General features: G+C 51.7%; 1 protein-coding gene across 3 annotated transcripts in view; it reads left to right on the top strand.

The window, feature by feature from the left end:
• Positions 1-23687, top strand: part of WFIKKN2 (WAP, follistatin/kazal, immunoglobulin, kunitz and netrin domain containing 2) — a 25891-nt gene extending 2204 nt beyond the window's left edge. Inside the window, exons 1-2 of one of the 3 annotated variants that reach the window (XM_019638476.1) lie at positions 17231-18068; positions 20751-23687. In XM_019638476.1, coding sequence (XP_019494021.1) covers positions 17868-18068; positions 20751-22271 — 1722 coding nt within the window. In that variant the 5' untranslated portion in view covers positions 17231-17867 and the 3' untranslated portion in view covers positions 22272-23687. Of the gene's footprint in view, positions 1-17230; positions 18069-19024; positions 19872-20750 lie in introns of those variants that run through there. The other 2 variants (XM_019638477.1, XM_019638479.1) reach the window with 2 other exon arrangements.
• Positions 23688-25632: the final 1945 nt, after the last annotated feature.

The raw sequence follows: 25632 nt of genomic DNA, 5'->3' as shown, positions 1-25632 counted from the left end.
TCCTCTTCCTCCTCCTCTTCCTCCTCCTCCTCCTTCTTCTTCTTCAAGAAGTCCTTCTAAGTTTCCTTGTAATACTGGTTTGGTGCTGATGAATTCCTTTACCTTTTTCTTGTCTGGGAAGCTCTTTATCTGTTCTTCGATTCTAAATGATAGCTTTGTGGGGTAGAGTCATCTTGGTTGTAGGTCCTTGATTTTCATCACTTTGAATATTTCATGCCAATCCCTTCTGGCCTGCAAAGTTTCTATTGAGAAATCAGCTGACAGTCTTACGGGAGTTCCTTTGTAGGTAACTAGAGAGGAAAGTTAGGATTCCTGGTGACCGATGCCAAGGCACCTCTGAGAGACCAGAAAGAAGACAAAGAGAATAGAGGAGCCACTCCTGGACAACACAATAATATCATAAAGCAGGTTTGTAACAAAGAAGGTGGAGAAAAGTAGACAGGCAACAGATATCTTGGAGGCAACTTGATGGTCACTTGGATAGGGGGTGAAGAAAAGAGTATTCATGGATTTTCCTACAATAAAAAACAAAGTCTCCTCACCGTGGATCACACTCCATCGCTCTCTCCCTCATGTCAGGTGGCATTGAAGTGGCTATGGGCACTTATGGGATTAGGCTAAGAGGAAGTTGAGTTGAGAATACACTCAGATTTAGGAAGGTGTATATATGTGGTTCATGGTCACTTCTGTGTATAGTTGAGTAACTGCCAACTGTCAGAAAGGCTTCCAGGAATATTCCTAAGTTTCTCATGCTGGCTCCCCCAGTATCTGGACACCAAGGGGCAGGACTGAGGTCATTTCACCATAGAGACCCGTCTGTCCTTGGTGGCTGCCCCCTAAGTTTGTGGGTGTATTAAGATTTCTTTAAATGCCCTGAAATCCCACAGCTCATTGGTTTTTTTTGTTTGAATTATTTTTTTATTGTAGTGACACACACATAAAAAACATAAAATTAACCAATTAAACAGTTTTAAGTGTACAATTCAGTGGCATTAGTTACATTTCACAAGGTTGTGCAACCATCATCACTATCTATTTTCAAAATTTTTTCATCAACCCAAAGACTCTCACTATTTAAGCAATAACGCCCCATTCCTCCTCTCCTTAGTTCTAGGCAACTGCTAATCAACTTTATGTCTCTGAATTTGCCTACTCTGGCTATTTCCTATAAATGGAATCAATCTTTGTCCTTTTGTGCCTGATTTCTTTCACTTAGCATAATGTTATTAAGCTTCATTCATGTTGTAGCGTGTGTCAGAATTCCTTTCCTTTTTACGTCTGAATAATATTCCACTGTACATAAGTACCACATTTTGTTCATCCATTTGTGTTGGTGGACACTTGAGTTGTGTCTACCTTTTGGCTATTTACAACTCATTGTGGAAGATCCTTGGTAGAGGTTCTCCCAAGTCTGACAACTATCCTAAACAATCTTAAACATCTTCACCTCATTACTAATATGAGTTGCAAAGGCAAGAAAACTTTTCTAAATTCTCATAATAAAAAAAGAAAATAAACTGAATAAACTTTCTTTGGTAGCTATAAAAAATGATATTGCAAAATCATTGTCATGTGAAAGGCAATCAAAGAGTTGGTAGCTAAAAAATGCAGGAAGAGCCGGCCGAGTGGCTCAGTTGGTTAAGAGCTCGCTCAAGAGTTTGAGCTCTGAGCAACAGCGGTTCGAGTCCAGCCCGAGCTGAGCAGCCGCTGAGCTGCCAACAGGTGGCAGGAAGGCTCAGCTAAAAAAAAAAAAAAATTGCAGGAAGAAAAGAATTATAGAGGTATGTCAGACAGTTAATTATTAAAATGTTATGCTAATTTGGATGAACAAATTCTGGATTTGGTGATAGTTTTGTTTTCAGTTGTAAATAATGTACAATTTGCTGTGATTGTTTTTCTCAATCTAAATTTCACATACCTACTTTCATTTGTAACTTAAAATTATTTTTCATAAAGAGTCTCCCTGGCCCCCCGTATTGTATAACCCTGTAGTTTAGGGGTTTTATGGAGATTTCATTATGTAGACATGATTGAGTAAATCACTGGCCATTGGTGAATAACCCAACCTCCAGCTCCTCTGCTTTCCAGAAGACTGGGAGTAGGGCAGTCACTCCCAGTTCCTTCCAGCTCCTGGCCGTCATTAATCTGCTTTCTGTCTCTAAGCAGTTGTCTCTTGTGGATATTTCATGTAAACAGAATCATGCAGTGCATGACCTTTTGAGTCTAGCTTCTTTTATTTAGCATAATGTTTTCAAGATTCATCCATGCTATAGCATGCATAAGTACTTTATTCTCTTTTATGACTCAATAATGTTGCATTGCATGACTAGACCACATTTCCATATCTGTTCTTAAAGGAACTGGAAGGGGACGGATCTCCATGGCAGGGCAGATGTATGCTGGGGGCTGTGCAAATACAGCCAGGAGCACAAATGATGCCGGACTTTGGGGAGGAGGCCCCTCAACCCCCTGGAAACACCTGTTAATCCTACCTTGTGGCTTCCCTAACCCGTGGTGAGAATGTGAGGTGCTACAGGGCACTTAGCTGGGGCTGACAGCCACAGTTCATTATGGGTGAGATTATTCAACGCCTGGGTCTTCTGTGCCTAGAGCCCCCACATTCTCCATCACTCAGATGGCATTTTCGAACCTCACAGGAGAAACAGGAGGCTTCCTTGTCCTGCAAAGGAGGCTGCCAGATTGGTGAGCCCCTGTATGCTCTGTCTGCAACATCACTTCTGTGCCCACCTGGGGCTTCCCCACTCCAGCAAGGTGCGCTAGAACAAGTCAGGTTCCAGGAAGTTGTCCCTTAACTGGGTTACTTGTGAATTTTCTTGCTTCAGTGTTTTTTTCCTCAATGGACTTCCCAAATATTTGAGTGATGTAAGCTTTGCCCTTGGGGAGTGCTAGACTCTTCCCCAATTCTGGTCTATAACTAGTGGGAGTGTGTGAAAAAATAAATGCCCTGTCTCAGTGGAATCAAGACAAGTTTTTCAAGCCCTCCAGGTGATTCTCATGTGTACCAGGCTTGGGATTCTCTACAAGAACCTCCTTCAAGTTCATGCCCAAAGGAGGAACATGTACTTTCTGCAGACAATATAGGTCTGCCTTTCAGTTATAGCTTCTGAGAGCTTGTGTCTCCTCTCTATGAATCCATTCAGGAGAACCAACCTGAGTTGTGGCTTATTCTGTGAGCTACACTTACAAACTTATTGATTCATTCATTCCACAAAACTTTACCTTATGCCAGGCACCATGCCAGGCATGGGAGATAGAGTGGTGACTGAGCCAGGTTCCTGCCTTCATGTCTGGTTGGGAGACATCAATCAGATTCCAGTGCGATGAATGAGACTGGCAGGATGAGCAGGACAGTTTCCCAGGTCAGGGGATCAGGAGGCAAAAAGCAGTGATCCATCCTTCCTTCCTTCCTTCCTTCCTTCCTTCCTTCCTTCCTTCCTTCCTTCCTTCCAAGAGTGAGAGAAGCAGAGAACTAAACCAAAGCATTGTAATTTGGTCACAGGCATTTTAGCTTTTGGGATTTTCTTTTATTGACGATTCAAGAGATAAAAATAAACTTGTTTCTGGAAATGCTTTATTTAAAGTGTTTTTTTTTGTTTTTGTTTTTTTTTTAGCTGAGCCATCCTGCTACCTGTTGGCAGCTTAGCAGCAGCTCAGCTTGGGCTGGGCATTGAACTGCTGTTGCTCAGAGCTCAAACTCTTGAGTGAGCTCTTAACCAACTGAGCCACTAGGCCAGCCCTCTGGAAATGCTTTGAAGGTCTTCCTTAGTCCAGAAAAAAATGTCTTTCTTAATTAGTCCATTATGGAAATGTATATGCAAATGATACATAGATAAAAGAACTGTATGGCTTTAGTGTCAGAAGAGCATGTTGGATTCTGGAATGACTTCTACGAAAGCTGAGAAGAAACCGCTGCATCAGCTTCTGGTATGAGATGACATCTGGCCAGACGCCTTTGGGAAAATAAAGGTGTTTCTGGATGTCTCCGAGTCTGCAGATACGACTCTGAAGGCTACCAGTGAGCAGAAGGTCAGGAAAGAGGTCGCCGAGGGCAGTGGCTTGAAACCCAGGCTGCACCTTCAGAATCACCTGGGAGCTTTTAAAGCTATGCCACATCTGGCCCTACTCTAGTGACTCTGATTTAATTAGGGGAGCACCCAGGTGCCGATGTTTTAAAAGCTCCCCAGGTGATTCTAATGTGCAGCCAGTGCTGAAAACCTCTGGCTGTGGGGGGAGGGGCAGTGTGGTGCAAAAAGAGGCGGGGGCCACAGATGCAGCCTTGACTTAGCCCTGTGCACAATGTCTGGGGAAAGGAGAGTGGGGAGGAGCTACCCGGGAGGTGGCTCGAAACCAGTAAAGACCATTTCATAGGCGCAGTGGTCAACAGGTCACATGCAGCAGACAGACTGAGAAAACTAGGACTGGATGTGTCAGTTAGGGCCATGCCAGCCACTGCTGGCTTTAGCAGCAGGGTTGCTGGCCAAGTGAGGCATGGGAAGCTGCAGCAGAGTGTGCAGAAGAGTGAGATGTGAGTTGGACTTGGGAGGTGAGAAAACTGACACAGAGAAGGCAGACTGGTTTCGAAGGTGAGGAGAGAGGCAGGGTTGTCAGTGGAGGGGGACTGTGCAGTAGAGAGAATGATTTTGTTATTTGTGTAGGATGTGAGAGACTTGAGTGTGTCCAAACGCTAATGGAATGATCCAGTTGAGAGGAGGTGGTGGTTGTTTGGGAAAGGGAAGGTATAACTGATGGTATCAAGTTCCTAGGAAGGTGGAAGGGGAGACAAGAGTAGGGATCCAAGATACTGGTGGCAGCATTGACCATAAGTCAGAGGGTGGCACCCTCCTCAGTTATAACAGGATGGAAAGATGGAGAGGTCCAAATACTGACACAGTGATTGGTTCTTATGTTTTTAATTGGCCAGAGCAGTGCCTAACCAAGAGACCTCCTCTGTCCCCTTTTCACTAGCTGCACACTGCTTTGTTTGTTTTCTCAAATCTTCACCCTGAAACTTACTGAAAACAGAGTCCAATGTGCAAAGGAAACATGTTTTTAAATAGAAGGTAAAATCAAGGCCACCTTCCTGGTGGTGGTGTAGGCATGGGTCAGAGATTCTCCCTTCTAAATCAACTCTCACTTGGACTTGGGTGGACTTGCTCCTCTCCAGCCATCCTAGCTCTTTCCCAGTTCTTCAAATGTCTCGTGATACTTCTCACCTCACAGCTTTTGCATGTGCTGTTCCCTCCTTGCCTGGCTACCTATGATTCATCCTTCAAAGTCAACATTACTTCCTCTGAAAGTCCTTCCCTGACCCCTGCTCTAAATTAGAAACAGGGCTCTAACCCCCAACACTCTTCCCTGGAATCTAAGCCAGCCAGGTGTTCAGAGTCTACTCCAGCTGGCTTCCTACTCTTCACAAGTGGAGAAAATGGAACAGGAAGAGGAGGGAGGCCTGTCAAGCACCCTGTATGTTTCCTCTAGGTACCCTCCATAATCTGTCATTTATATTCATTTGTGTATTTGTCTAATATCTGTAACCTACACCAAAGTTTCAAATCCATGAAAATGGAGGCCACAACTATCTTGTTTTCCACCAGTCTCCAGTTCTAAGCATAGCATAGGACACACTCAATAACCCCTCAGAAATGCTTGCTGAATAAATCCATGAATCATCAATCACCCTTGGATTTGGGGTGTTGAGCCTGTTGATGGTACTTCCCTCCAAGCTCATACTCCAGGCCCCTCTAAGACATCACTGCAGACACATACTGTAATAGTCCCCAGTGTCCCATCTCCTACTCTATTTTTTTTTTTTAGCTGAGCCATCCTGCCACCTGTTGGCAGCTCAGCGGCAGCTCAGCTTGGGCCGGGCATCGAACCACTGTTGCTCAGAGCTCAAACTCTTGAGCGAGCTCTTAACCCACTGAGCCACTCGGCCGGCCCGGCCCATCTCCTACTCTAAAGGGAACGCTAGCAGCATCCTTGTTCCTGATTCCTGATTGTCATGAGCTGAGCAGTTGAAATTTGCCCCCATACTGTCCCTGCATGCCTCTTCCATTTATAGATTGCTATGTAACAAACTGTCTGAAAAGTTAGCGGTACTGAACATTTTATTTGCTCATAATTCTGTGACTCAGGAGTTTGGGCAGTACTCAGCTGGGTTGTCCTTTTGCTCTTTGTGGCATTGTCTGGGATATTCACTCCACCACATTCAGCTGGTGGCTGGGCTGGAAGGGACATGAAAAGGCATCCACACATCTGGTTCCATGCTGCTCCTCCATGTAGCCTCCATGTGTTTCTCTCTAAGTGGCTAGTGTCTGCTTAATTTCAAATTCCAATTGTTCATTGATGGGATAAAGGAAAGCAATGGACTTTGTATATTACCCTTGTATCCTGCCACCTTAAGCCTTCTGATGGAGAAAACAGAAGTCCTCAAATCCCTGGCCTTTTTTTGTTCCCAACCTTCACAAGTGATCTTCAGCTTTTTGGAATACAGAAGAGGGTATCACACGTACGTACGAAGGGTAATTATTATTTTGTAAAACTTTTGTTTCACTTATGCATATGAATTGGTGTACTGAATCACAATGAAAAATGTATTTAATATGGGTTGCCATCAAAATATTTAAGAGCTCCTGCCCTGGAGGAGTTTTCTTCCCCAAGGATCACAGATTAAGGGTGGGCTTGGTTCTGCTCAATACCAGCCTCCTAAAAGCTTGTCTGATGCCACCGTCCCTCTTGTCCTGTGGAGTCAAGCAAGGCTTCCAGCAGTTGGGTTCAATTCCCAACCACGGCCACCCAAGCCCTGCTGGGTGTCTTTACTTTGAGACCATCTTGATCATCAGTTTCTGTTAAAGAGTAAAACAATAAAGAGAACACGCTCCAGAGAAGCAATTAACTGAGTAGTTTTAGGAGGAACTCAAGGGGCAGGTCATGGTGGTTGTGCTAATTAAGCATTGACCTCTGGCCTTCTGGATTAAGTAGAATAAATCTCCAGGTTTGTATAAAGTTGACAAGTCCCATTGTTCACTGGGCAGGAAACTCCTCAGTGAGGTCTGGCAAGGATCTGGCCTCTGAGTCACTCAAAACCCATCGTCCTAAAAAAACAAGAAACAGAAAAAACCCCGTTGTCCTTTCTCAGCCTCAACTGATTAGAAGAAGTTGTGATGAAACCCAACAGTCGGTTTTGATTCTCCATAGCCAAGTGCTGCCCTATGTGAAAAATTTCTTTTTCACTTTCCATAGGGCAGCCATCTATTCCTCCTCACCCTCTTCCTTCCCTTTCTTTCCCTTTCCTCCCCTTCGCATATAACTTTCATTAGCTGAGAGAAAGCAAGGGGCAGTCTCTAGCCTGTCAATCAAAACTTCCAGCCATTTCTCTGCCAGACCGAAGTCACTTCCAGGAAACAGGCGTGGTCTACCTGTCCTTAGTTCTCATTGCTCTCGTCCAGCTCCAGCCCATGAGCCGAGGGGCAGCTTCACTGTCTCATGTGTGATAGGAACCCAGGGCCTCCCTGAGAGCGCTCCACTCTAGGGCACAGTGGCCTCCATATGGACTTCTTCGCTCTTTAAGGCAAAGTCCAGCCTTAAAATTAAGTCCAAACTCCTCTCTAAGCCCAGCAGGGTCTGGCCCCTGCCTACCTTGGCTGCCTCAACTACTGGCTACTTCTCTCTCTTTCTGGGCTCCCACCACACCTGCTTTGCCATTGACCCAACTAAGGTTCTCCTCACCTCAGTTAGACACCATCTCCTCTACTTAGCCTATTCTTCCTTCCTCGTGTGCGGCGGCCTCCTGGGTGTCTTCCTAGCATGCACCGATTGTAATTGGATCTTTGCATATATAATGAGCTGCTCTCCACCTTCTCTCCACCTAGACTGTATGTCCTGAGGGCAAAGACGATAGCTGGCTTGTGTCCCCAATGCCTCATATGATGCCTAGCACATAGTGGGTATAAAATCAACTTTTACTGAGTAAATGATGATTGAACGACAGTTCCATTCCCTGGGGCTGGCCCAGCAACCCCTAAAATCGTCTCAAACTTTATTTTTGTACAATAATTCACCTTTCCACCTAAACTGTCTTCCTATCACATGCCTCAGTGTCTTGGGCTCAGTCTTAATCCAGACTTGGGGCTGGAGACCTGAACTCATCCCTAACGCCCTGGCCTTACTTGACTCGAGCCTCACTTCCTTCCTTGAGGCGGGATTCGGTTTGTGAGATGTTCACTGTCAAGGTAGGTGGGTTATAGGTCCCTTCCCAGATACCGCCTTTGCCAGCTTCTCACTGGGGATTGCAGTTACCAGCAAGCTGTGCTTCGCGAAGCTCTTCACATCCTCCATTGTGCAGAGCACCCAACCAACTTCTTCCAGAAGCTGGTGGGGCTGGCTCAGTACAGCTTTATCATAGCTCACTGCTAACCCGCAGAACCACAGGGATCCCTGAGAATTTGTCTTTACTTAACATCACATTATCTTGCATATCAACTGATTCCTATTCTAGAAGGAGAAACTAATTCACAGTGTAGACAAGACCAGGAGCTGCAAAATGAGACACCACCCAGCCAATGAGTCCTAGGAAAGGTCGCTGTGGCAGATGCTATGGATTACCCACTCAAAAGACAATCACAGCTTCTTTCTCCCTTGTTACAAAGTTAGGACCATCACCATCCCAGACTCCCTTACCTAGAGTCATGTGACAAAGTCCTGGCCAATGCACTGTGGTGGGGAGACTCTCAGGAAGTCTTCCCTCCCTGAATAAACAGACATGGTTCCAGGGGCTTTGGCCCTTCCCCCTAACCTGGCCCTGGAATGTGGAAATATCTTCAGGAGACGCCATCATCAGATATTAAGGACAAAAGCCACATGCTGAAAGTGACAAAAGAGAAAAGATAGGAGCCAGGCCCCTAAGGAATTAGCCAAGCTGCCTCAAACTTCTTGTTCTGTGAGCAAAGTAAACTTCTTTTTTTTTTTTTTAAGATTTTTTTATTGGGGAATTGGGGGATGGGACCAGTGCTGGGAAATTGGGGGAAGGGGAACAGACAAGTTGCTGTTGTTTTGTTCTTCAGTCTAGTTGTGGAAGGCGTTGCTTCAGTGGCCCAAGTTGGCACCATCATTGCGCTCTTCCCGGGCAAGGCAGATCAGTCGCCGGCTTCTGGACGGCCGCTCACTGCGGCTGCTGGCCGCTCACGCTGGCTGCTGGCTGCTCACGCTGGCTGCTGGCTACACACGGTAGCCCATGGCAACCCACTGCCATAGGGGCTGCAGCCTACGCCATTGCCAGCGACTCACGGCAGCCCAGCTCCAGGTTGAGCTGTTGTTCAGCATCTTAGCTGTGGAGGGCAGTGTCACTGGCCCTCATATGTGGGATCCGAACCGGGGCCCTCTGGCGTCCCAAGCCAGTTCTTAACCATCGCGCCACTCGGCCGGCCCGTAAACTTCTAATTATTTAAGCCACAGCTGCTCTCGGTTTCTGTTACATGCTGCCAAATGCACCCCTAATTGAGCTATTTGGACTGCTTCTCTTTAACCCTCAGGATTATTGGACTCCTGCCAAAACACCTGTGCCCATGGCTCCCCCTTATCTAGCAGCTATGGCAGTGACTCCCATCCAGTCACTCCTCTGGACCATTGTCTCAGCTCACCTATACCAATGCTAACTGTGACACTTCCCGTACAGCTAGAACTACACTCCCACTGCCAACCCACCTGGGCCTCTGTCACCCTTCGCTGCTTCTGATGTCTGAGGCGCTGTCACTGGCTGACTTTGGATCCCTGGCGAGATAAGTACTATCTTCATGTTTCCCTGTGTGGTCTGGACTTGGGCCCCCTGAAGTGTAGATGGCTCGACCCGGCCTCTGGACTGCCCTGCTAGCACTTTTTCTGGTCTTGTCCTGCAGTAGAGTTTCTTGAATATTTTGGGCAGAGAGAACGGCCTGAGCAAAGGTATTGGGTGACCCAACTATTCTAGTTTGCCCAGAACTAAGGAGCTTCCTGGGATGCAGGAGTTTCAGTGTTAAAACCAGGCCAGCTCCAGGCAAACCAGAACAGCTGGTCACTCTAGTTGTATGTTTGGAGAACAGCAGTAATTCTGTACAGCTGGAACATGCAGGGTAAGCAATGAGGTTGGAGAGGTGGCAGAGGCAGATCTCAGAGGGCTCTGTGAGCCATTGAACCCTGACCAGAAAGGGCCTCTGAAGAGTTTTAGGCAGGTGTATTAGTTTCCTGGGGCTGCTGTAATAAATTGCCACAGACTTGGTGGCTTAAAACAGCAGATATTTATTCTTTCACACTTCTGGGGGCCAGAAATCCAAAATCAAGGAGTCAGATGGGCTGTGTTCCCTCCGAAGGCTCTAAGGGAGACTCTCTTTGTTGCCTCTTCCATCTTCTGGTGGCTCATGCATTTCTGGGCTTGTGGCAGCACCACTCTATTCTCTGCTTCCATCTTCACATGCCTCCTCTTCTGTGTCTCAACTCTACTTCTGCCTTTCTCTTATAAGGATACCTGTCACTAGATTTTTGGGTCTTCTTGGATAATTGAGGATGACCTCATTTCAAGGTCTTTAACTTAATTCCATCTACAAAGACTCTTTTCCCAAATGAGGTCACAATCACAGGTTCCGGGGCTTAGGATATGGACATATCTTTTGGGGGCCACCATTCAACTCACCACAGTAGGGAAGCAACATGTTAAAGTTTAGAATCTGAAACCATCACTCCGGAAGCAGAGAAAAACACAGTTGAAGAGGAGGTCTTCAGCTGTTAAATAAGACAGCACAGGGGCTTGGGGAGAAGCCAAGGGATGCATACATGAAGAGGAGCATGGCGGGTGCAGTGGATCCCAGTGCGGGTGCTTTCCTTCCATCTCTAAGGCTGTCCATGGGATGCCCAAGCCTTCTCCAACTGCCACAGTCCAGGCCTTGCAGACTCCTTCTCACCCAGAGTGGCTGACAGGCCCAGGGATGGGTGTACCCTCTCTTACCTGCCTAAAGCTATAGCTGGTCTTCAGAGTTCCAGTCCTAGGACTATCTGGCCTCTCTCAGATATAACTGACACCGGGAATAGTCACCCCAGCTCTGCAAGAACAGGGTCTCCTTGATGGGATCATCTATTCATTCAACATACATCAGTTGAGTTCATGCTCTGTGCTGTAACCATGGACCAAACATAGCCCCTGCCTGTCAGGAGTTTACAGGCCAGTCCAAGTGATAGATGAGAAATGAGTAACTTCAACACCACACAAACTATGCCCGGTATACCACAGGTAGTCCCATCAAGGTCGTTGGGCCAAGCTATACCCACAAACGGCCTCAGATGTAGATTTTTGACATTATCCCCCAACCAGTTTATACCCACAGGCACAGAGATAGGTCCTCATGGTGCTGAATGTTTAAACCTTGCTGCAGGGTGGCAACCCAACTTTTGGCTTTTTGTTTTGTTTTGGTTTTTCATTTTAATAACTACACCAAGGGGGGCGGCCGGTTAGCTCAGTTGGTTAGAGCTCAGTGCTCATAACACCAAGGTTGCCGGTTCGATCCCCACATGGGCCACTGAGATGCAACCTCCATAACTAGATTGAAACAGCTACTTGAATTGGAGCTGATGGGTCCAGGAAAAACACACTGTTCCCCAATTAAACAAACAAACAAACTACACCAAGAACCCCTGGTGGGAAGTGGCTTGGGTATTTCTCAGCCTCTGATGTCAGGAAGGCCTCTTGAAAGATGCAGCTTCTAAGATGGGTTGGGAAGCAGTTGGCCGGAAGCAGATGAAACTGGCCAGAGGAAGGAAGAGTATCCGTGGAAGAGGATGAAGGGGGTGAAGGGGAAAGGCTGAAGGGGAAAGAGGACGTGGAGCTATTAAAGAGCGGAAAGAGCCATATGACAGCTTCCAGAGCTCAAGAGAGGGACGAACAAATGATAAGACTGGAGAAGTGAACTGAGGCAGACGTTTGTGGTGGTCCAGGTTAAATGCTTCAGCCTTCATCTTGATGGCGTGGGGAAGCCATTTTTTATCCAGAAGTCTTGAAATAATGGTCAGTCAGGAAAAGACCTGTTTCTCATCTCCCCCCACCCCGCCCCACTCATTGTACAATTTGTATTGTTGAAATGATATTAGTGATGAGTTTGGTTTTAGGGAACATGTGCCCCTTTGCACAGCAGCATGTAGGTAAGCAGAGAGACCTGAGGCTGAGATCGTTTCATTTCTCTCTCATCTGAAGGGAGACAACAGTAAGGCAGAGAGGGCAGAGAGCGCAAGGGTGTGGAGAGCTGAGTAGCCAAAGGAAGTTTCTAGGACAGGTGAAGTCCGAGTGGGAGGGAGGCTATGCCTGTATTTGTAACATTCCTACTGAACCCCAGGCCTGGGAAAAGTGGAAACAGGAGCCGTTGCTCTCCCCACCCTGCAGCAGAGCAGAGCAATGGAACCGACACCAGCCCCGCATGCCTGCAGCATTCTAGCTTCTTCTCTCCCGTGTTTGTTTTGGCTAAGAGCTGCTCGGGACTGTTTGAAACCGATTCCATCAAGGCAACGCTGGAGGAATCAGGACATGGGATCACAGAGGAGGGAGCTGAAAGGGGCCTCAGATGGGTGTGTAGAGGGGGTCGCACAGTGGGTTAATGGCAGACCAGGGTGAGAACCCAGGACTCCTGACTCTTTGCACAGTGCTCAACCCCAGCACCGCGGAGCATCCCAAGTGGGTGAGGAGCTGACCTGGGGCTGAAATCCACCGAGTACCTTAACACCCACCTTTCTAGGAAGGAATATGAGGACTTGAAGGTGTCCAGAATTATGCTATGCCAGAAGTCGTGTTTCCTATTCTTGCTTTATAACACACAGATCCCATTCAGACACCATCCTGCTTCCACAGGCTGGGCCCCACCAGCAGGCAGGCCCTCCTGGCCCAGGCGGAGTGTAAAGGAGGCCTGGCTGGCCCAGGGCATTGGGCCATGCCCCTCCACGGCCAGCCCCATAACTCTCAGATCTTGATTCAGTGCTGCCTCCCCGGAGGCCCAGCGTGGACCCTCCCATGTCCTGCTCTGCACAGATGCTGGCAGGTCACATGTCCCACAGCTGAGGGCCTCCCCCGTCCGTCCGCCTCCACCATCTGCTGAGGCCCCGTAATTATTCCAAGGCCTGGTGCCGTCTCACTCAGAGGGGAGAGTTCACACAGCCCTGTAATGTAACCCAGGCCCACGGCCGCTCGGGCAGGGGGTCCCCAGCTGGGTAATGAGCCGCCAGCTTTATTGAATTCCCTGGCTTGCATCTCTGCCTTTAGCTGAGGCAGCCCAGGACTTCTGAGAACCATCTGAACACCCTCATGGAGGACTCCTTCTCCCCAGCACCCTAATCCCTGCTCCTCAAATCCTCCTTCCTCCCAAATATGTTTAAATGACAGGATCAGGGTAGGGAGGCTTGCAGAGGGTTGGCCTCCCCCATCCATGTGGGAGAAAGCATGGCTGCCTCAGGTCTGGGGGCCCAAGCAGGGCGGACCAGAATGGGCTGCTGGTTTGACTCTGCTGGGGCTGCCCCGTGCAGTTCCCACCCCCACCCTGTCTCCTAAACCTATTGACTTCCCTCTCATCTCCCCTTTCCGGAGGCCTGGGCCCCGCGGAGGGAGGGCCTTGGCTGAGGAGGCTGTTCCGTGGGCCAGGCCTTTCCAAGGAGAAGTGTAGGAAACTGCCTTCTCTGCTCTGTCTTGCAGACTCCTGCTCAAGGCTTCGAGACCCACCCAGGTCACGGCTGTGCAACAGCAACCCCAGGCCTCTCTCCCTCCTCCCTGCTCCCAACACTTGTAAGACACCCAAGGCAGTGTTTACTCTTCTATCGTGCTCTTGCATGCTTATTTTCTGGAGGAGACCGTGCCCTTTCTGTGAGTAAGGACTACAACTATTTCTATGTACCCAGAACTTAGCACATAGTAGGTGCTTTAAAAACCTTCAAGTAGGGAAAAATGGAGGAGATACTGCAAGAGGTAAGAGATTTGGTCTGTGCTTGAGTGGCATGTCATCTGAAATGGCTGGCATGGCATCTCTGTGGGTCCCTGGGTGACCCCGACACATGCGCAGCTAAGGGCTCCAGAAGGGGGCGGCCTGACCAATGTGGAAGATGGTGTCAGCTGTGTTATCCTGTCAAGGCCCTAGGGCAGTGGTTCTCAACCTTCCTAATGCTGCGACCCCCTTAATACAGTTCCTCATGTTGTGGTGACCCCCAACCATCAAATTATTTTCCTTGCTACTCTAGAACTGTAATTTTGCTACTGTTATGAATCGTAATGTAAATATCTTTTTGTTTTCCGATGGTCTTAGGCGACCCCTGTGAAAGGGTCGTTCAGCCCCCAAAGGGGTCGCGACCCACAGGTTGAGAACCGCTGCCCTAGAGGCTCAGGGATTGTTATGCTAAGGGTGAACCTGAGGTCAAGGGTCACCCAGAGTTCACTGTCCAGGGTGACTTCCTGCCAGCTGTACCTAGACTAGGCCTTGAACCCACCCTAGAGGGTGTGAAGGGTTCATGGTTCCTCTGCCCTTCAGCAGTGGTGTGGGCTGCGGGGGCTCTTCTGAGATGAAGTCAGAGCCCAGCCCTCTTTCTGACTGAGCTGTACCTGATGTCTTTGGGGAGAGCGAAAGGCAGGGGACACCCCCAAAGTCAGCCCCACCCAGGCCTGGCTCCACTCCTCAGGCACCTGCTCTGAGAGAAAGGGGTATGTATCCTGGTGGATGGTGGGAGTGAGCAGCTGGTCCCAGGGGGCTGGTGAGGATGGGGTCCATGCCACTCACTGGAGAAGAGTGTGAGGGAGGCGGGGGTGGGGGGGTAGGGACTGTGGGAGGGAGGGGCCCCGAAGGAGGAGACTTCAAAGCACTCCCAGAACAGCTTATAAACAGCCAGGGCTGGCAGGGTGGCCAGCGGGGGCCTTTCTAGAGGGGCTGGAAGCTTGCACGGGGTTGTGTAAAGAGAATGGGACTGGGGTCTGGGAGAGGAGGCCATGAGCCATGGGACCCCAGGCAGGCCCAGCCTAACCCCACCGTGACTCGGTTTCCTCCTGTCCACCGGAGCTCACAGCAACCTCTCCCAGGCTCCCTCCTGGGGCCTGGCACGAGGGTCAGCGGTGATGATGTTGGTAAAAACGCTGTGTGGGCTCTGAGCCCTGATCAGATGTTATTTATTATTCTGAGCTGTGTTTTGGTGGGAGTCTTGGAAGGACTGAGAGGGAGAGCCTGAGTGTTCTAGGGCCCCTTGTTCCCCGATGCTGCTTTGAGAGTTCTCAGAGCAGAATGGCCAGGAGTGGGGCCCGGGGAAGGAGGGGCCGTGGCTCTTGACAGGACGGAGCTGGGCGAGGGCTTTCTCTGTCCACCGTGAGCAGCGTGAGCAGCGAGCAGGGAAGACAGCGTTCCCTACTTTGCTGACCACCCCTCCCTCCCACCTCTGCTCTGTGCCTCTCCTTCTCCGACACGCCCCCCCCCCAAGCCTCTACTCCCTCTAATGGTCTCAAATAACTTTCCAGAAATCAGCATCTTCTCCCTGGATACTTGTCCTCACGTAATGGGACGGTGACAATTTTTCTAAGTCCTACTTAGAAATGTGTCACTGCTCATTTCCCTTTGTGATGTCAAAGGAGGCTGCACAAACCGTGTTCCTCAAGCATGTGCTAGGGCTCTGCTCCCAGCAGCTGGAACATGGGTTTATGAAATTACAGGGAATTCAAAGCAGCCGGCGTCGCCCGCTGTCTGGCTTCATTACGGGGATCGGCCTCGGAGGGAAGTTTATTTCAATAATTTAGGGGATTAGGATCTGACACCCTTCATTAGCTCGTTGACATAAGCAGAAAAGACAGATCCTGCAGAATGACCCACACAACGGGAAGGAACTGGCTTAAGCAGGGAGAAGGCAACACGCCACCCTGTGAGGAAGAGGAAAAGTCTGCAGGGGGGAGGAGGAAAGGGTCATGCTGCCTTTTCCCAGTCACATTGGATGGTGAACTGTAGCCCTGAAGGGGAGAGTGGACCTGGGACATGAGGGGCCTGGGTTCAGCACTCAGTTTCCCCATCTGCAAAATGAGAGCACTGCTGGGGACCTTCAATGACCTACTGGCTCTGACATGTGCTGTGCCCACCCCATGCACCATCCTTGGGACACAGTAGCTCAGATGCTGTTCCCCAAATCCTTTATGGCTTAACCTTGAAAAGGTGCTTCTCTCTTCCAGGGATCAACCCCCTGGAGATCAAGTGATCAAAGCAAAAACACTCAGCCTGTTCAATTTTCGGTGGCATTTTAGATAGGAGCCATTTCCTGCCAAGCGGGAGAGGAATCGCCCCATCCCCAGCAGCTTCTGGCTCTTTCCCCAGCCCCCTCCACAAATATAGACCCTGAGGTTTCACAAACTTCTGGTCCAGCCTGTAAAAACCAGAGTTTGGGATGCACTTTGACAGCAGGACTGACAGATGCGGGTGGACAGAGTGGTTTCCAAGAGGCCCCTACCTGCACACCACATGCTGGTGTCCCTGTTTCCCATATTAATGGTGGAGTCATGTAGCTGTGTGACATGGGCGAGTTGCTTAGCCTCTCTGTGCGTCCTTTCCTTAAATCTGAAATGTAGGTAGTTTGTTGTGAGGATTAAATGAGATGTGGATGGAGAGCCTGGCACTTATGAAGAGCCAATTAGCATTGCTGTCACTGCTTCCTGTGGATGACCTTGGACAAGTATCGCACTCTCTCTGGGTGTGAACCTTCTCCTTTGTAAAGTGGGGGGAAACGAGACAACTGAAAAGTGCCTGGCACCCCGAAAGAGCTCACTGAATGCAGCCACCAAGTCATTAGTGAGGGCAGCTCGGCTGCCCAGCGCCGCCCTGAGACACTGTTACCACGTAGGTTTTCTTGGAGCCATGAGTGTGTCAATGGAGGAGTGAGGAATGTGATACGTCCCAGCAGCCGGGGAGCCGGAGCATATCTGGTATGTGTGTCTGGAATGATTTGGGGAAAATTCACCAAAGTTGGAACTTGAGACACAAGCTGCCCGGGACAGAGAGATAGGGAGCTGTCCGTGCACACACCCCCCACAAAGGAACCTGGTGCTGGGGTGGGAGTCGGCTTACACAGCACAGCCACGGCCGCTGCTCAGGCCCGCCCTGGAATGGCCGTGAACTTGTTGTTTTTCCACGTCATTTGCTCTCAAATGTACTATCGGGCCTGGCGATGCTAACCCAGCGCCTGCAGGTCCCTCCTTGTAACAAGCGATTGTGTGTTCTTCAGAGGTGGCCAAGGGGAGGAGGGGGCCCGGCCCGAGGAGGTGGGGGAAAGGGAAACAAACTGCTCCTTTACAGTGAGCTTGCGTGTCCTGGAGCCAGCTCCCCCCAAAGCACATGCCATTTCTGGCCCTTGAAGGGGTTAAAGGCCTCCTGGAGTCAAAAACAAGCAGGTGTCCCACCGTGCCAGATACGCCGCCTAAACTGCTTCCAGCTTTTTTTTTCCCCTTCTGCAACAAGTCTGTGATCAGCCCCGGGACAGAGGAGCCAGCAGCCTGCCTGTGACAGGCATCAGGTTAGCTCGCTCCCACTCGGGTGGCGCCCAGGATATAAATCCAGGCTCGGGGCCCCTGCTGCGGCTCCTCTCCCCGTACACTCAGGGGAGGGGGTTTCCTTGCAAAGACCTTTCTTTTCTCTGAAGCCGCACAGCCCAGCCGGCTCCACTGGCTTGGTGGAGGCAGTCACGGCAGCCGCAGCCTTACCAGCAGCAGGGAGCAGGGAGCCTGCTGGGGGGCCAAGGGCAGGTGTCTGCAGCCCCTGAGAAGAAGAAGGCCCTAGTGGGCCCAGCCCCTGGTGGTGTTGCAGGGGAGGTCTCTGGCCGCTGCAGATCGCACCATGTGGGCCCTGGGGTGCCACCGGTTCTGGTCCCACTGGGGGCAGGTGGCAGCGCTGCTGCTGCTGCTCGGGTTCCCGCCGAGAGGCCTGGCACTGCCGCCCATCCGCTATTCCCATGCTGGCATCTGCCCCAACGACATGAACCCCAACCTCTGGGTGGATGCCCAGAGCACCTGCAGGCGGGAGTGTGAGACGGACCAGGTGAGTGGGACACCGGCAGCCTGAGAGGACCACGTGAGTGTGCTGGTGATGAAGAGTGGGAGCGGGGAGTGGGGACGGCGGGTGCTGGGCAGGGCCCAGGGTGAAGGCATTCGGGCCGCAGGGCCACATGGAGATAAACAGGGTGTGATGTCTGTTTAACTCTGAGGCCCAGCAAGACAGGTGGGTGTGATGTCCAAGGTCATCGGGGACTGGGGAGCCTTGAATTCCTGGTCTCATGTTTGCTGAGGGCTGCTCTGAGCCAGGACTATGCCAGGTGCATGTGTCAGTAGCCTCCTGACAGGTGAGAGCAGACACGCATGACAGTACAGTGAACGGTGAACAGCACAAAGACCCACAGCCAGGGATGGGAGGGGTAGCTTGGAACCCAGGGCTGTCTGACAACAAAGCTATGGCTTCACCTGGCCTCTAGGCCACCTCCCCAGGGGTTTGGCCCTGACCCTGAGAGCAGACCAGGCTGGCCAGGAGGGCTGGCAGGAACAGCTCTCAATAGACTCTCGCGTCCCTGGGAGGGAAGTGGATTAAATTTTAAGCTGCCAGGTTTCTCGGTTCCCCTTTCCGCTCTTATCAGAGCCTCCAGCAGCAAGCGGGGCAGGCCTGGTGTGCGCTCAGTTCTCTCCCAGCTCCCCAGTCCAAGGACTGTGCCTGCCACTGCCCCCAGCGGTGAAGAGCTGGCTGGTACCTGGAGCCTGCCTGAGCAGAGGCACTTCCTGCCAGCCTGGCCAGCTCTTGGGGCTCAGGGCTGGGCTGGGCATCACCAGGGAGCATGAGAAACCCTGGTGCTTTCTCTGCCAAATTCACATAACCTGCGGGAGAGCACAGGATCGCCCTGGAGAGAGTGGACGCTGCCTCACAGAATTGCCCAGGGGACAATTCTCAGGCTTCTCAGGCCAGACGCTGCCAGTGAGCAGTGGTGGTGCAGAGAGAAAGGGAGCTAAGGAATGTGAAGGGGTGGGTGGCAGAGGTCTTATGGTGAATTGGCTACATTTGCAGGGAAGGCTGGTTCACTGACGTAGGCTGGTCTGATAAATCAGGTGGATCTTGGGGACAGTGAGACTCCCGCTGATTTACTGTGTCTTGGGGAGAAGGCACCTGCGTGGGGCTGGGGATTCAGAAAACATATGGGTACACTCTGGGCCCTTAAGGAAGACTGTTCTAAGGATTCCTGCTAAGCTTCCTGTGCCCAGAAATACCTCCCCCTGGTCGCTGAGGACCCAGCCTCTCATGGACCTCTGAGTCCTGAGGAACTTTGGGCCTGAGTATCTTAGGGAATCAAATGACCCTCAGGCTGAGAAGCAGGCTCTCCTGCCTGCTCCCAGTTCCTCTGACTCCTCTCTCTCCCTCAGACCCCACCCAGCGCTGAGATCTGCCCATCCCTGTCCCAAACACTCCCCTGGTGTGGCCTGGAAGCCTATGCCAAGCAAGGGCTGCAAAACAAAGTCCCCATTCTGAGCCGAGAGGGGAAAACAGTAAACAAGTGGAGCAGGCCGGCCGGCACAGCACGGGTGGGGGATCTTTCCCCGGTTAGCTGATGTGGAATGTCAGAGGCTGAAAGGAAAGTCGGAGCCACAAGAGGCCGGCCTTCGTGGGGAGTAATTCACAGAGCTACTACCAGGGCAGGGGATTAGGAGCGGTGCCTGCCAGCCCAGTGGGTATGATGTGTTATTGTCGAAAACACCACGTGAAATCCTTGTTTGTATCGGCCCCTGAGCATGCTGCTAATTTCGAGGAATTAAACTAATGCCGTACGTGGCTCCACAGAGAATCGGAGGGAATTACAGCCTGGTAAGTCCTCGCTGACGGCCTTGCTGATCTTTGCCACACAAGGGAACTGTTTCCCTTGTTGATTTCCCCATGAAATGTCCCCCACATTGGAATTGGGCACCGAGGTCTGGCACAGCCCATGGTGGTGAGACCTGGCGGCCTGGGCCTGTCCCGCCTGCCCCTCCTCTCGGCTGTGGACGCGTGTGGCCCTCATCAGAGCCCCTACTCCTTGTGTGTATGTGAACAGCTTTGAACAACTGTCCCAGCAGTGTCGCACTTTTCCTTCTCAGCGTTTGGGGTGACCTCTTCGATTCAGCCAAGGCATTCTCACCGCAGTAGAAAAAAAGACAAAAATGCATTTGTTCCTACCTAGACCTCATTGGTGGTCACTATATGATGTAGAAGGAAAAAAACCTCATTTCAGAATTCCATCCCCCCGGAGCTTGAAGCCCTTTTCCACCATGTCCCAGCCCTGGGTACTTGGCGTCACCTCTCGGACGCCCTGCAGTCTCATCTATAAACTTGTAGTAAGAAAACTTCCCCTCTGAGAGGGATGTGGCCTGTCTCTTCCCACACTACTGGCTGTGTGACCTTGGGCAAGTTACCTAATTTCTCTGTGCATCGGTTATCGTCATCTCTGAGGTGGATATAATGGTATAGCCACCTCATAGGCTTGTGATGAGCACTAGATAAGTTGACAGATGTAAACGGTCTTAGAAAAAGGCCTGGCAAGTAGTAGGTGCTCTGTATACGTAGCTATTATTATTACCAAAATGTTTTGCTTATGATAGGGGAGCACATATTAGCTCCCTTCTGCAGCAACCATGGGGTAAGGTGGGGGCAGCCTGCCCTCTCTCCCTCCACTTCCTTATTCAGCCCTCTCTGTTTGGCTCTCTCCAGGAGTGTGAGACCTATGAGAAGTGCTGCCCCAACGTGTGCGGGACCAAGAGCTGTGTGGCAGCCCGCTACATGGACGTGAAAGGGAAGAAGGGCCCGGTGGGCATGCCCAAGGAGGCCACGTGTGACCACTTTATGTGTCTGCAGCAGGGCTCTGAGTGTGACATCTGGGACGGCCAACCCGTGTGTAAGTGCAAAGATCGCTGTGAGAAGGAGCCCAGTTTTACCTGTGCCTCGGACGGCCTCACCTACTATAACCGCTGCTACATGGACGCCGAGGCCTGCTCCAAGGGCATCACGCTGGCCGTTGTCACCTGTCGCTATCACTTCACCTGGCCCAACACGAGCCCCCCACCCCCTGAGACCACTGTGCACCCCACCACGGCTTTTCTGGAGACCCCTGGGCTGGACATGGCGGCCCCAGCTTTGCTCAACCACCCTGTGCACCAGTCGGTTACCGTGGGCGAGACGGTGAGCTTCCTCTGTGACGTGGTGGGCAGGCCCCGGCCTGAGATCACCTGGGAGAAGCAGCTGGAGGATCGGGAGAATGTGGTCATGAGGCCCAACCATGTGCGTGGCAACGTGGTGGTCACCAACATTGCCCAGCTGGTCATCTACAACGCCCAGCTCCAGGATGCCGGCATCTATACCTGCACGGCCCGGAATGCTGCTGGAGTCCTACGCGCTGACTTCCCGCTGTCGGTGGTCAGGGCAGGGCAGGCTGCAGCCACCGCGGAGAGCAGCCCCAATGGCACGGCTTTCCCCGTGGCCGAGTGCCTGAAGCCCCCCGACAGTGAGGACTGCGGTGAGGAGCAGACACGCTGGCACTTCGACACCCAGGCCAACAACTGCCTCACCTTCACCTTTGGCCACTGTCACCGCAACCGCAACCACTTTGAGACCTATGAGGCCTGCATGCTGGCCTGCATGAGTGGGCCGCTGGCCGTGTGCAGCCTGCCCACCCTGCAGGGGCCCTGTAAGGCCTACGCGCCACGCTGGGCCTACAACAGCCAGACGGGCCAGTGCCAGTCCTTTGTCTACGGCGGTTGTGAGGGCAACGGCAACAACTTTGAGAGCCGTGAGGCCTGCGAGGAGTCCTGTCCCTTCCCTCGGGGGAACCAGCACTGCCGGGCCTGCAAGCCAAGGCAGAAGCTCGTGACCAGTTTCTGTCGGAGCGACTTTGTCATCTTGGGCCGCGTCTCCGAGCTGACCGAGGAGCCCGACTCGGGTCGTGCCCTGGTGACTGTGGACGAGGTCCTGAAGGATGAGAAGATGGGCCTCAAGTTCCTGGGCCGGGAGCCACTAGAGATCACTCTGCTCCATGTGGACTGGACCTGCCCCTGCCCCAACGTGACGGTGGGAGAGACGCCGCTCATCATCATGGGGGAGGTGGATGGCGGCATGGCCATGCTGCGGCCCGATAGCTTCGTGGGAGCGTCCAGTACCCGGCGGGTTAGGAAGCTGCGCGAGGTGGTGCACAAGAAGACCTGCGACGTCCTCAAGGAGTTCCTGGGCTCACACTGAAGCCCCCCCCCTCCCACCCCACCCCTTCCCTGGCCCTCTCTCCTGCCTATCTACCCTGACACCCCTCAGTTAACAAACTGGGCAAGCTCAGATTCGACAGTCTTAGGCCGGCAGAGACCCATAATCCGGGCATCAGGAAAAAGCCACCAGAAAGTCTTAGACCAACTTCTACTCTTTGGGTTCAATAAGGGGTCCGTATCTTTTTAGCTGAGGGGCACAAAAGGAGACGTCCATAGACACCTGCAAGTTATTCCTGATGACCAACCAGTCTGCTGGGGCATTATTATCCTCTCTTTGCTGGCCACCTCTCTCCCCTGGCTCTCCCAGCCAGCTACCCCCAGCCAGTCTCCCAGCCAGTGTTCTAGACAGTGGTGGCTGCAAGGTGGTCACAGGAATCATGGAATGAATTGCTTTGCAAAAGGCGTAGGTGGGGAGAGAAAGGAGGGTCCAGGGACTCATCAGACAGATTCCCCATGGCCCCCTAGACCACTGTGAGCAGAGACAGCTCCGTGTTCAGGGTGGTGGGAATTGGGGAGCAGGAGGCATGGTCCAGCCCAGCACACAACGTGCCCTGAGTGGAGGCAGCTGGGCAGGTACCCTTGGGTGGTGGTCAGCCTGAGCTTCGGTCAAGTTAGCCCAGCGGCCTCTGAAGCCACCACGGCACCAAGAGAAAACATTTTTCTTATGTTTCATCTTTTTGGCTTTATTGGTTTATTGATTGTTGATTTTTTTTATTCAGTTCTGTTCAGTCCAACTCAACGGACATTTTTCTGAACATGTACTGGGTGCCAGGTGTTAGGACCACAGAGAGCTGTTAGTCACTGCCCAGCTCCTAGTGACTGAACACAAATGTCCAGATCCCGGTGTTCCCAGGAAGAGGACCCTTGGCTGACCCTCCCAGCTGTCAGATGGTCCCTTTTGACAGTGTGCTTTCATCTGCCACTGGCTTCCTTGGACATAAAGCAGATAGAAGCCCCAGGATCTGTTTTGGTAGGAAGAGAAAGAAAGGGAGAGGGAAAGCAGGCAGAGAAGGGGTTGGTGGAGGAATGAAAACTGGAGGCAGGCTTGGGCAGGGAAGGCGTGCTGCTCAATGCTCCCACCTGGTGGTGGCCTCAGGAGCTGCAGGGACCTGGAGGGAGGGTCTAGGTGAGGCCCGGGGTGGCAGGTTTGGGGGTGTGGCAGCTTGTTGGTGATTTTTGTTTCTGGACTTCCTGTGCAGGTCCAGCCACCCCACCGCTAGATAAAGGATTTGGAAAACCCATTGTCAGTTCTACATCTGCCCCCGCCAGTCCCTCCTCAGCCCTTCCTTCTGCCCATGTCCCTCCAAAGCTGAAGAAGGTCATTTTGGGGCATCCTTGTTTTTCACTCAAATGTAGGGAGGAGGATACCAATTAAAAGTTTATAGTATCAACACGCCATCTTGTGTGATTCGTTTGAGCTAACATGTGTGTGGGAGAGGGGAAGGAGAGTGGGTGGTGTCATTTGCTTTGGTGACAATGGGACCTTATATGAAGGATAGAGGGACACTGCTAGCATTTGGCCCACATTGTGGCTCCAAGGCTCCTTAACTGTGGCACTCACCGTAGTTCTGTGACAAAGGCACAGGAAAGCCGAGGCCGGAGGGGTGAGGTGACTTACCCAAGGACAAGGAGCCAGGAAGGTGTGGGACGTAGGCCCAGGGGTTCTGACTGGTATGTCAGTCCCCCATCCCATCACGAAAGCATGGTGGGCCAGGGGCAGGGTGCCACTGACAGTGTCAAGTTTAGAGGTGCAAAGATGGGGGAGACAGGAGTGGGGTGGGGAGGGGCAGGCTGCCCAGCCGTGACTCCCGAGGGGACCTCTGGGTGAGGTCTGGTCCCAAAGCCCTACGTGTGCTCAGAGCATATGGACCGGTTCCTAGGATGAGGACAGAAGCACCTTTTGGCTACGCCCCTGCCCTGGAGGTGTGCTCAGGAGCCTGCAGCCATGGCACCCCCACAGCTTATCTGTCCCTCAGGTTGGGAGCCGGCTAAGCACAAGAGACACCTGTCCCCGGTCCACTTCCCTGGGTCTTCCTGGGCCACAGCCCCAAGGAGGAACCCACACCCAGCCCAGCCCAGCCTCTCCTTAGAGAGAATCCCTTGCAATAAAGAAGGGGCAGGATCAAGAAGACAAGCTGCTCCCTGAGAGAGAACAGAAGCCAGAGGAGTGGGAACTTCCCAAGTCACCACTGGGAAAAGACTGAGCATAAAACAGCCACCACGAAGGTGTGAGCACCAGCTATAGGCCTCTCCCCGATGGGGTCAGGGAAGCAGGGAGGTGAGGAGGACTCAGCTCCTCACCTGCCCTCAGAGGCTTGGGGACACCCTGTTGTACCTACTTCTAGGCCAAGGTGCTCCAATAAATAGCATATTACCGTAGCAACTGAGGGGGTAAATGTCAACATGCCAGCCTCTGTCATCTCTCCTCTTCTCCACACTTGCACAGCCATGTGGCCTGAGCCTTGTGCCTACCTGGTGGAGATGTGAGGTTCAGGGGAGTCCAATCTTAGGGCTCCCTCTCATCAGCTCACTGCCCACCCACAGCCCCAGACCTGGGGTCCCGGTCACACTCCATCCCCAGCCTGGCAGAATGACAAAGCCCAGCCTGTGGAGTCAGACCCCTTGAGGTCTGAATCTGGGCTCTGACGCTTATCTGAAGTCTCTCTGCGCCTCAGTTTCCTTGCCTATAAAACAGAAGGTAGTAAGGGCTCTTTAGAGAGACTTGGGGAGCTCGACCCTTTTAATTTTGTCAAACGGGAAATCCTAGGAAACAGAGCCTGACACAGATGGCTGCCCCTGGGCTCCCTCCTTGCTCTCAGCAGCTCCCTGGGCCCCCAGGATCTAAAGCCTCCTCTTCTCCTCTTGGGCTTTGGGTTTCACAGGTTCAGTGACCACACAGCTTCAAATATTTTATTCTGTTGATCACAGAGTACACCCAGACTAATCACCCCACATAGGCTGATTTGGCATTCAGAAAATATGGGCACTTAGAGAATGAGTGATTTAGAGTTTATTACTACTTTATTATAACTATTATTACGTGACATTTATTTTTCTGTCCTGGATACCAAGCCTGAGTTTCTGGCCCCTGTTGCCGAGGCCTTACACAGGAGCCAGCATCTAGTAGGTGTTCAGTAAAGGCTGAACTGAATTCCCAGGGCCCAGTTGCCAGGTAACCTGGGGAGGCCACCCTACCCAGCCTGGGAGATTTGCCCCCACCTGGGCTCTAGGACCTGTGGGGACTGAGCCCTTCTTCAGGTCCGAGGCCAGACTCACCTGCTTTCCTATCTAGACCAGACATTCACTCCTCCCCTCCTTGCACCTGTTGGCTCCCCCACCCC

The sequence above is a fragment of the Hipposideros armiger genome, unplaced genomic scaffold (assembly GCF_001890085.2).
Source record: "Hipposideros armiger isolate ML-2016 unplaced genomic scaffold, ASM189008v1 scaffold_40, whole genome shotgun sequence".
NCBI lineage: Eukaryota > Metazoa > Chordata > Mammalia > Chiroptera > Hipposideridae > Hipposideros > Hipposideros armiger.
Note: the sequence above shows the minus strand (reverse complement) of the source record. Positions and strands in the feature narration are given on the sequence as shown.